Genomic DNA, 11,327 nt, shown 5'->3' with positions numbered 1-11,327 from the left:
TCCGGGAAACCGGGAGAGCCGCGGGGGCGGAATCGAAGGGATTTCCGAAAACAGTAGGGAGACCACTAGAGAGACCCCCAAACCCAGGTGTGGGTCACACTGGGGATGCCGATCGGGTCACCCCCTCGGAGCAGTTGCAGCCCCCATCTCTGCTTTCATGGAATCCCGGAATGGTTTGGGCTGGAAGGGACCTGAAAGACCATATCGTTCCACCCCCTGCCATGGGCAGGACACTTTCCACTATCCCAGGTTACTCTGAGCCCCACCCCAACGTGGCCTTGGACACTGCCAGGGATGGGGCAGCCACAGCTTCTCTGGGCACCCTGTGCCAGGGTCTCACCACCCTCCCATGGGAAAATTTATTCCCAACACCTAATGCAAGTTTTAGTTTTTATTCTAATAGTTTAAAACCCATCTTTCAATGGACCTGCTTTGTAAAACTGTCTTTTACTGATGAGTGGAGCTTTTTCTCAATCAGTTCCAAGCTGTGTTTGCAGAAGCCTCATTTTGAGGAACTCCAATCACTCAGGCTCATCACTGCATTCAACAGAGCAAAGCCAATATCCCTGCAAAGCCAAGCTTGCACTCACAGAGAGCCTGGAAAACACTTTTTATCAGGCTGCTGCTCTATAAACACTCCCAGTTAACCACTCACTTGCCAGGAAGAGCCATTTCAGGCATGGCCCTCACCACAGCTTCTGGCCACATGCCTTGGTCTCATAGCCAGACATCCCCATGGTTTCCAGACTGAACCATGGGGAGCAGAGCTGGGCTCTGGCAAACTTCAATGCAACTAATGCTGTGTCCAGTGTCACCTCTCCTTGGCTGCCATCCCAGCAGCAATGGGGATGTGTTTTTCCAGGCTCTTCTCACACCCAGCTGTAATAACAAACACCACCAAGGACACAAATCCTGTTGGAGATGATACTCAGGGTATCATCCCTGATCCAAGCAAAAAAACTGCATCACTATGCTGCTGGACCAGCCACTGCAGTTTTTCCTGTCCCTTAAGCCCTGCGAGACCTTGTGAAGGCAAAAGCCATCACGAACCCAATGAAACGTGTCATATCACCTGGCGTGACTCAGCTCCACAGCCCTGCCTTGGGGCCACTGGTGTTTAGGATGCTTGGGAAACCCCCTTTGCTTCCCTGCATCTCTCCCTACAAGCACAATCCCGCATGGAGCCGATGGTATTTTCCACTGACTCACCTGCCCTGGCGCACGGCAGCGAGACCTCCCCCCTCTAATCAAAGGGCAATTCTGAGAGCCGTGCTATACAAAGAAATAATTATTAAACATAACCGCATATGTTTTTTTCCTTGGATGGATGGTTTTGCATTTTCTGGCTTGGCCACTGGCTCAGGCAAATTTGCCCCACTTCAGGCAGATTTCCCCCTCTCCTTCTCCACCTTCCTGTGTCAAACACAAACCCGACATCCCAAGCAGCTCTGGCAGTCAGGGGACATAACAGGGAATTGTTTTCTCTGCAAGAAAGTGGGGGGAACATGGACTTCACACAGCAACTGTCACCGATCCGGCGCAGGGAGAGTTCCGTGCCTGAGCCAGGTCAGCCCCCTGCAGAGGCCCTGGAGACCGTGAGCACAGAGGGGACATTCATAACGTGGCTCCTCGGGTTCCCACTCCACAAAGCTGAATGTTGGCCAGGAATGGGCTTTTCAGTGGCAGTGGAGCAGGATCAAGGAGGGGGGGCCTTGCCTTCACCCCTTGGATGCCTGCTAAAGCACCTGCCTCTCCCTGATGCACATTCTCTGTGGGATAATGTATTCACATCCATCCCTTGGGCTCATTTCCTGTTCCAGCTCCGCAGCCATCCCAGTGTGGGGATTTATCTGTGGCAGCTCAAATCCTCCCCGTGCAAACACTCCCTGCCCAGTTCAGGGCGGGCTGGGACTTTTCCAGAGTGTTTATCCAGCCAGGTATGCAGGGTACAGAGCACAGGAATGTTTTTTGGGAGCTGCAGCCCCACCAGAGCCACCAGCAGGCAACAAAAGGGCCTTTCAGAGGGGCATCTGATGCCCTGCTGCATGCAGAGGTGCCAGGGGCTCACATTATCCTGCCTTAGAAATTGCTCACTGGCACATTTCCCTGCTTTTTCCTGCTCAAAGGTGCTCAACATGTATGTTAAAGTCACCAGTGGAAGCCTAGACATGTTGCTGGATTCCTCCAAAACTTTCCAACAGTGAGCCAAAAGCACTGCTCCAGGTGACTCCTGGATACCCACAGCTGAATGGCTGTGGTATAAATACCATATTACAAGGCCATGGAGCGATAGGGCAAGGTGAAATGGGTTCAAACTGGCAGAGTGTAGATCTAGATTAGATATGAAGAAGAAATTCTTCCCTGAGAGGATGGTGAGGCCCTGGCACAGGGTGCCCAGAGAAGCTGTGGCTGCCCCATCCCTGGGAGTGTTCAAGTCCAGCTTGGGTGGGGCTTGGAGCAACCTGGGACAGTGGAAGGTGTCCTGCCCATGGCAAGGGTGGGATGAGATGGGCTTTAAGGTCCCTTCCTATCCAAACTATTCTGCGGTTTGATGATTAATAGAGTTAACAGCGAATTAACACCAGAAATATAATATATATATATAAATATAATACATAATGGAACATGGTAGGGCCCCAGCTTTGCCCCCAGGATGAAAGCCCATCCCAGCCTGCTCCATGGTGGGCTCCCTCAGATCCCATTCCCAGCCCACATGCACTGGTCTATACTTTCCTCTCTCTTCCTCACGCCTTAGTTTCTACACCCCACTTTAGAGTCCCTGTCGGGGCTGCAGGCTGGGAACCTGCCATGCAAGTGGGAAAAAAGAGGAAAACCAGCCACTTGGGAGGCATTTCCGCACGCTCCCGGTGGGAGGGTGTGACCTGCCAGCATCTCCTGGCAGGGTGAGGATCCGGTGTCCCCGGGGCTGCCGGGACCTGGCGGTTCCGGTACAACCAGTTCAACCACCGTGCCAGGTCACCGTCTGCCACTCCGAGCGCACGCACGTCTGCAGCTGGAAAACAGTGTAAATAAAGCCTCTGTGTTAACAGTAATAACAGTAAATAACCTGCTGCTTCCTCCTGGAGCTGCTCCGGGGGCTGCTGCATCCCACTGGTGAAGCTCTGGCTTGGGCAGGATTTGGGAACAGGAGACCCTGGGCTTGAGGAGAACACGGCTGGAAGAGAAGAGCTATGGTGGTGTCGTGTGGCTGGTTATTTAAAAGAGCTGAGCAGAGCTGAATGTAGCTTTTCAAAATTAGGAGCAGATGGTAAATAAGGGCTTGTGCCCAAGAACAGGAAAATGCTGGGAAATCAACCACTAGCAGTAATAAAACTCCAAGGAAACCTTCTTACCTGGATATGAGGCCTTATCTCAGCTCCAGTGTCCTGGTCGGATGGAGCAGAGCCGCTCGGTCTGTGCTCTGCTGGTGCTTGTGTCAGGTCGGGGCAGTGGGAAGGTAAAGACAGGGGCTGAAGTGGGGACAGCTGCAGGGACAGTGGCAGAGCAGGATGTCCCAAAGGATGTCTGCAGTGAGGGATACCCACGGGCACTGCTGCATCCCTGGGGCTGCGCAGGCAAGGACTCAAAGACATTTCCAGTGTTGGCTTTATACATACAAAGCAGCACTAGTAGAAAACTCCTCCAGGGAAAACACTGAAAATAGGTGAGTTTATGACAGGCACATTCCCAAATTTTCAGCAGTCCTGAACAATAAACCAGCAGCCTCAGCAGCAGCCCTTGACACCAGCTTTTGGGGGGATACCAGTGATGCCTTAAGAGGCCTCCTAGACACAGAGACTAGACAGGAGTAAGGGAATAAAAGTAGGTATTTATTTGAAAGGCCTTCAAAGGTACCCCCTGGAGGCCAGAGGCTATTGCTGAGATGGACCCCAAGATGGACAACAGGTCACGAGTTCTTCACACTTTTATAGGTTTGGTTCATTTGCATATCAGGGTTAATTCTTCAATTAAAGCTTCAGTTAATGATGTAATTCCCCAGAGCTTACCCCCCCTTAGCAGCTCTTTGGTTTATAATTTTTGGGCCTAGGACAGTCTGGATGTCCTTGGAGAGCAGGCCCGGAGAGGCTTTGTTATGTCTGCCCAGCACGAGAGAGCAGAAATGAACAGGCTACAAGAAACTCCAGAGTTACACACCAGGCAGTGCAGGATTTGAAAAATATAAAAGTTAAAATCTAAGGCATCACCAGCACCACCCACACTCTGTGACCAACCCCATGCCAAACCCCACCAACCTCCTGATGATTTATTCAGCTATTTGGTGTACACCGGTTTAGCTCTTTATCACCAAAAATCCAGCCTGGGGAGATCACCAGCTAAAGCCATGGGGTGAGTCAGTGCCAAGGCAGGAAATGTCCCAGACTCACCCCTGTTTCCCTGCTGTGACCTCTCAGCCCCATTCCTGACCCACAGGTTACCAGTGCACGGCTGTGGCATGGCAGGTAAATGCAGCTTCTGTTGTAATGTCACCCAGAGATGATGCCAGGACCAGCACAGCTGGGTTACACACCAGGAAAGGGTGCTGGGGACATGGGGTGTCCCCTCTGTGGGGTACCCTGGCCATCCCACACAACACCCCATGCCCTGATGCGGTGTTGGGATATTTTCCTTTCTCAGTCTAAAGTCCTCGCCAGAGAAAAGGCTCTGCAAGCGTCTGCACAGCAAGGTGCATGGTGCAAAGTGCACCAACGTGGGCGAGTCACACCTAAAACAAACACACCCGGGGCCTAGAAACTCGGGCACTGCTCACACGGTGGCAGCAGCGCAGCACGGTGCTGCAGCAACCAGCACGGCAGGGATGCAGCAGGGATGAGGCTGATGTGAGGGGGATGCAGCAGGGATGCAGCAGGGATGCAGCAGGGGATGAGGCTGATGTGGGAGGGGTGCAGGAGAGAGGCGGCAGGGATAAGTTCCCTACAGCCTCCACTGCCAGGCAAGTGTAGGTGAAGGGGGACAAAGCCACAAAGAAGACACCACCCTCCCTCCCCCCTCCCCACCCCCAGCCCAGGACATCACAGACACAGGGAGCGAGGCCCCTCTGCTTGCCGTGGCTCTGGGGCAGGAGGTGACACCTGTGTCCCCCTACACAGGGTCTGGTGTGGTCCCCACAGCACAGGGGCAGAAGCCTTACCAGGAGTGGTGGGGCACCCACAGCTCTGCCACGTTCCTGGCTCCCAAAACTTTTAAAACCATGGATGGGATGGATGAGCACCCACACCCCATCCCATGCACAAAGGACAACACCAAATCTTAGCAGGGAACTGCTCCAAGTGCAGCGAACGCTGCCACGGTCTGTGCCTGGCTCGTGTTTGCCACGCTCAGCAGTTATCCTTTAATGCCACCTTTAATTCGCATTAATGCTGCAGGTGATAGAGCTGGAGAGCCAGCTGGCTTCTCCTGAGTTTTTCCTATTTTTCTTTGCTCCAGCTCTCCCCATTTCACACTATGGTGGCTCTTACCTGCTCTGCAGCTGCTCCCAAACCCCAAGGAGGCTGTTTCTGTTGGGGAAAAAAAACAGAAGAAAAGGTACCTTTCTTGATCTCTTGATCTGTACCCTCATTATGGGCTTGAAAATCATTGCAGGTTGCCTTTGCTCCAGCCTGCAAACACAGTCATTGACGCCAAAATGGCATCAGGCCCCACTGGAAGTGCTGGCACAACCCTACAGGTCACCAATGTCATCTGAATAATAGTAACAATAGTAATAATTTATCAACTTGTACATTGGTAACAATAATTTATCCATTAACAAAAGTTGGAGCACACCACTTTCTGATTTCTCCATCCCTCCTGCTGTTCTTGATCCTTCTCATTGTATTTTCCATATCCAAGAGGGAAATCAGCCTGTTCACCCCAAATCCATACCTTAAACCCTTGAAATCCCCATTTCATACAGAGGCAGACGGTCCCAGTCTCCTGCCAGCATCATTTCATTCGGGAGCAGGCATTTGGGTGACAACTGGTCCAGGGAAAAGCTGGTCCAGCCTTCTCCTGCATGCTCCCATCACCCCGGAGTCCCCCAAATCCACGTGGCACTCAGGGTGTCCTGCACCCTAGTGACACAGCAGAGACGCCAACACCAGTCCAGGATCTCCAATTAAACCACATGGAGTTCATCCATACTTTAAAATAAGCTTTATTTAGATCTTTTATAATTTTATATTTGCATCCATGCCTTCAAGGATTCTCCCCAGCTCACGGGGGGAAAAGTTAAATCTAATGTTACCCATAATTCATATGCTATTTAGCGAAGTTCTCTTTTAAATAAATCATCCTCTTAGTAATTTTTAGAATTATTCCCTAATTTACAAAAAAGCTGAAATGCAAAGGAAACTACTTGATAACCAGGAGATCGCTCATCTGTTCTGGTGGTTTAGAGTTTAAATTATAAAAATGCAAGAACAAAAAAAAAACCAAAACAAAACCCAAAAAACAACAAAATGTATAAAAATGCTTCTCTGCAGAGAAAAGATGCCACAGGGCAAAGCCTGCCCTGCCACCCCAGGAGAGCCTGGGGGGGCTGGTCCCTCTGTCACCCCTCCATGGCCTCTCTGCATCATCCCTTGGAATGGAATACACAGCGCGAGGGCATCGGTTTCGTTCGGTGATTTAAGACAAAATACCCTTTTTTTTCTCAACAAGGGCGCGCGTATCGGAATTAAGAAAAATAATACACTATTATAGTTCATTAAATAAATCTTAATACATTTTTTTTAAGAGCTTAAAATTATATTGTAAGCATTAAAGCATAAGGTACTTATCTTGGCATAAGCAGAGCGCGGCACGTGTTAGTGGAGAGGGGAAGCAGCCGCTGCGCCGGGGGGTGGTTTGGGGGCATTTCCAAGGGATTTGGAAGAACAAGCTCCACCTGTGCTTCCAAATCACCCCAGAGCCAGAAAAACCTCCCCAGTGGGGACTCGTACCGATTTCCCCAGCCCCCCTGAGGGCAGTAACACTCCAAACTGGAGCAGGGTGGCCGGCCCTATCTGGGCAATGTCTTGGGATATGGGATATCTTGGGATATCACCTTTCCCCTGCTCCCAGCTTGTGCCAGATCCCCCTAAATTTTACTTGAAGCAAAGGGTGAGCCCCCCAAAAGCAGGGAAAAACAGCGGGCAAAGCTCCCACCAGCTTCCCCCCGTCTGATTTCCCGGCACGTGTTTAGGTTTGCGTTTTCCAAGGCGTTAAGTGCTCCTGGGGCAGCCGAGGGAGCCCGGGGTGGGGGGTCCATGGCTCCCCCACCCCCAATTCCCCCCAACAGCAGCTTCCCAGGACAGTACAGTACAAACACCCCCTTCCTCCTCCCCGCCCCATCCCAACCGACGTGGAAAAATATAAAAATCCCAAAACTTCTGCAATAATTTAGTTAGAATAGCTCCTCTGGGTTTGTGCAAATAAATTAAAACAACTAAAAAGGAACGTTAAAACACTTATTTCCAGACCGGCAGGCGTAACAACCAGCCCGGGTTGCCTCCGCGGGGCTCGGCCAGGAAGACATCACAGCGAAGGAGACTTTCTTTTGTTGTTTTTGTGTGTTTTCTCTCTAAGATCCCTCAGCTGGGCAGGTCCTTTGTCCCCAAGCAAGGACATCCCGCGGGCTGGGCTCCGGAAAACAGCGGGTTTCGGACAAGAGACGTCACAAGCACAAAGTGCACAATATTTCTGGTATTTACAGAGACACAGCAGTCCTTCAAGTTTCAAGTTTTGTCAAAAGAACAAGAAAAAGAACAGAAACCCCCCCCCCGAAAACAGGAACAAAACCCCAACCCAAACTGACAAACTGAAGTGACAACAAAGGAGTTACCAGGATGGAGAAAAACCAAAAAAAACATGGAAAAAAGGGAAAAAACTGTAGTTACGACACAGCTGCATCGCTCCCAAGACAACAGGTAACACGTCCACAGGCGGGACGGGGGATGTGGGATGTGGGATATGTACATGTGCGGTGCCAGGAGAGGCTCCGGCGCCGTCACCAGTCCGCATCCTCCTCGATGTAGTAGTCGGGGGCCGTCCCGTCGAAGAGACCGGGATCGAGGGACTTGCGCTGCTTGCCCCGGGCAAACACCCTGGAGATGGAGCCAAAGCCCATCTTCTCTTTCTTCTTTTTCCGTTTTTGGTCTTCCAGGTCTTCTAGAGACTGTGGGAGGAGAAGACATGAGTTTGGGCAACCAGCTTTTCCTTCACTATTTTTCCCCTTCCCCCACACCAAGGATAATGGACCATGTGGTCCCAGTGCCAAAAAACATTCAGTTCAGGTCCCAAAAAATATTTGCATCCAGATGCCACAAAATCTTTTCATCCATGTCCAAAGTAATGTTAAGATCCTGGACAAAAATACAATAATATTCCTGAAACCTGTGTGGTGGAATTTGCAGCGTAATTGGGCCCCCTCTTCACATTCTGGGATTTTGGCCTCTTAATTCAACTGGATCGGGATTCCAGCTCTGAGAATAAATGGTCAGAGCATCTGTCTGGATTGCAAAAACATCCCAGTTTTAGGGACAAATACAGAAGAATAACCTGCTTTGGCTGGGCCTTATAAAAACCAACACTGCAACAGGCCTGAGCTCAGTGAATGCCTACGGCATTACCCAGGTTTCGGGGCAAATTATGGGAATATGCGACATCCCAGATTTACAATCCAGGATGACTTCCATTCATCCTGAATCAGTGCCTCTGACCCCCCCCCCCCCACCTTCGAGTACTTTCTAGCACAGGGAGGGGTCTCACAAGCAGGATTTGAGAGGATTTGTGCCCTACCTGTACGATTGGATTGTGCAAGTTCTTCTGTACCGGTCCAGGACTGTCCCCCTATGACACAAGGAGATTGATCCATTGAATCAACCCCAACACAGCCTGAGACCATCCACCCCCCATAGCAAAAGGCAGCATTTGTGCAGCTGAACTGCAGTGGGGCTGGGACAAACCCCAGGGCAGCAGCTTTCCAGGTCAGCCAAGCCCCAATGTGCTCCCCACTCCAAACCCAACGCTGTTTTGGGAAGCAGAGGCCCCGCAGAATCCCCAGAGCCAATCTCCCCAAATCAGGGCACCACAGCCCCCACCAGGCAGGGCCTTACGTTGCAGAGCGAGTGCGTTCGATGCCGGGGCGAGTTGATGTCACTCGGCGTGGACGACCGGTCGCCCTCGGCCGCGGAGGCGTCGGAGATGATGGACGGCTGCCGGGAATGACAGGGGCTCACTCTGACCGCTGGAAGGCAGGGGGAAAACAGGGAGTCAGCACCAGCAAAGCCTCTGATGCACTTCCATAAACATATTTGGGGGGAGTGGTTTTAACCAACTTCTTTCCTCCCCGGAAGGGGTTTGTCCCTGAGACTTGCCCATGTCCTGATCCATGGGGTGCCCACCTTGCCGGTCCGCCGAGTGCTGGGGGTGTGAGTGGTAGAGGGTCTGCTGGCTCTGCCGGATGGCGGCGGTCAGCGGGAGGTCAGCCTGCATCACCCACTCCTGGTTGCCGTTCAGCACCGTCTCGCCCGGCATGGCCAAGGAATGGCGCTTGGGCACGTCCTTGGTCAGCGTAGCCAGGGACTGCTTGGCCTGGGAAGGACAGCGAGGTGGTGGTGATGGAACGGGAAAACCATATGAACATCTCCTGGAGCAGCAGAACAAGCAGCAACACACTGCACACCAAACCCACCCTCCCCTGGGCAAGCAAAGATCCAAACTGTGCCGCTCCCCGTGCCAGGGATATCAAGTTATTTCTGAGTTATGTTCCCTGTGCCAAAGATATCAAGCTCCTTCTGAGAGATGGAGTTTTTTCCTCTAAGTATTGCAGTAGTGCAACCACTGCAGCACTCAGATCTATATTAATTATCCAGCTCACCATGGCCAACTCGGCCTCCAGCTCCTTCATGCGGTTGTCCTTCAGGTCGAGCTGGGAGCGGAGGGCACTGGCGTGGTCCGTGGCCTCCTTGGCCTGCCGCCGTAGCTCCCACTTCTCCCGCTCCAGGAGGTCCTTCTCCTTTGCCAGGGCTTTCACTGCGTCCTCGCTCTCCTGCCGGGACAGGGGGTGGCCATCAGGAAGGGAAAATCCACATGCTACTAAAAATGCCTCTGTCACAACCCCCTTGGGGACCACCCAACCACAAGCAGTATCTTCAGGTGTCACAAGAGCCCTGTGCTGGCAGGAATGTCAACCCTTTTTGGGGAGATCCGGAATGCAGCCGGTCCAAAAAGCAGTGCTCACTGTGCACCTGGTCAAAATTACATCAAATTCCCCAGGTCTGGCTCTATTTCCTCCAGCATTTATTTAACTTTAACCTGCTGTGGTCCATCCCAACTCCACTGGAGTCCAGCTGGAGCTTTCGTGGGATTTTCCCTGATTACAAACCAGGTTTCACGCTCAACCTGCTGCCAGCCCTCTGTGCCACGAGACCATGGTGCTGGGCTCTGCACTCACTTTCCTGTGCTGTTCGTAGTTCCGGATGAAGTCCCGGAGCTGCTCCTCTCGGCTCTCCAGCGTGGCGTACAGCTGCTGCATCTGGCTCACCAGGTCTGTCTTCTCCCCCTTCAAGCGCTTGCGGTCAGCTTTCATGGCTGTGGGAGAGAGGATGACTCCAGCATGGGGGGCATGGCAGCCCCTTGACTCCATCTCTTTTATTCTCCAAGGAAAAAGCACCAAAATTACAATCCCGGGGCCTGGACTGGGAGAAGATGCCCAATTCATCCCCGTCGCTGCACCCCTCAAAATGCCCATCACGTCACCTCTGTGGCTCCTCACCACTGCCCATCCCCCAAGGCACAGCTCAGACCCTGGAAAACAAGGTTTGGGAGCAAAACTGCTGCCTCAGCCTCGGGGCCTGGCGCAGGAAAACCTGCTGCTCCCTCTCCAGGATAAATAAACCACAACCGGTTTATTTTCAGCAGCGAGGCGGATGCTGGCAGCGCTCCCATGAGCCCAGGCACGGCTCCCCGAGTGTCCCCTTCCAGCTCCATGGTGCTGTGTCGGGATGAGGGGATGGAGCAGAGGCACCGTGCGATGTGATGGGTGTTTCAACAGCCCTGAGAGGAACCCAAAACCTTCATGTTTTCCCTCCTCATTCACCAGTGAGGGATGCTCGCTGACCACGGAGCCCGGGACAGCTGTGGAAGGCTGGCAATGCAGGGAGAAATCTCACAGAAACCTCACATAGGACAAGGAATTTCAGTCATTTCTGTACATTAATGCTTTACCCAATACTGAACCTGATCCTTGGCAGTGCTGCAGAAGTGCCCTGTGGCTCCCTGCTCCACATACGTCCCATTCCACCAAAATAATGCCCAGTTTAATAATCAGATCCCAAATATTTCAT

The 11,327-nt window shown here is 52.2% G+C and overlaps 1 protein-coding gene across 1 annotated transcript in view; it reads right to left on the bottom strand.

Annotated features, from left to right (window-relative positions):
• Positions 1 to 6,136: 6,136 nt before the first annotated feature.
• Positions 6,137 to 11,327, bottom strand: part of LOC103616136 (kazrin) — a 26,510-nt gene continuing 21,319 nt past the window's right edge. The window contains exons 4-9 of the mRNA XM_008634267.2: positions 10,436 to 10,572; positions 9,860 to 10,030; positions 9,384 to 9,573; positions 9,096 to 9,226; positions 8,779 to 8,829; positions 6,137 to 8,155 (exon numbers count right to left, since the gene is read on the bottom strand). Coding sequence (XP_008632489.1) covers positions 7,988 to 8,155; positions 8,779 to 8,829; positions 9,096 to 9,226; positions 9,384 to 9,573; positions 9,860 to 10,030; positions 10,436 to 10,572 — 848 coding nt within the window. The 3' untranslated portion in view covers positions 6,137 to 7,987. The remainder of the gene's footprint in view (positions 8,156 to 8,778; positions 8,830 to 9,095; positions 9,227 to 9,383; positions 9,574 to 9,859; positions 10,031 to 10,435; positions 10,573 to 11,327) is intronic.

The sequence above is a fragment of the Corvus brachyrhynchos genome, unplaced genomic scaffold (assembly GCF_000691975.1).
Source record: "Corvus brachyrhynchos isolate BGI_N302 unplaced genomic scaffold, ASM69197v1 scaffold395, whole genome shotgun sequence".
Classification (NCBI taxonomy): Eukaryota; Metazoa; Chordata; class Aves; order Passeriformes; family Corvidae; genus Corvus; species Corvus brachyrhynchos.
This window is presented reverse-complemented; position numbering and strand designations above follow the sequence as displayed.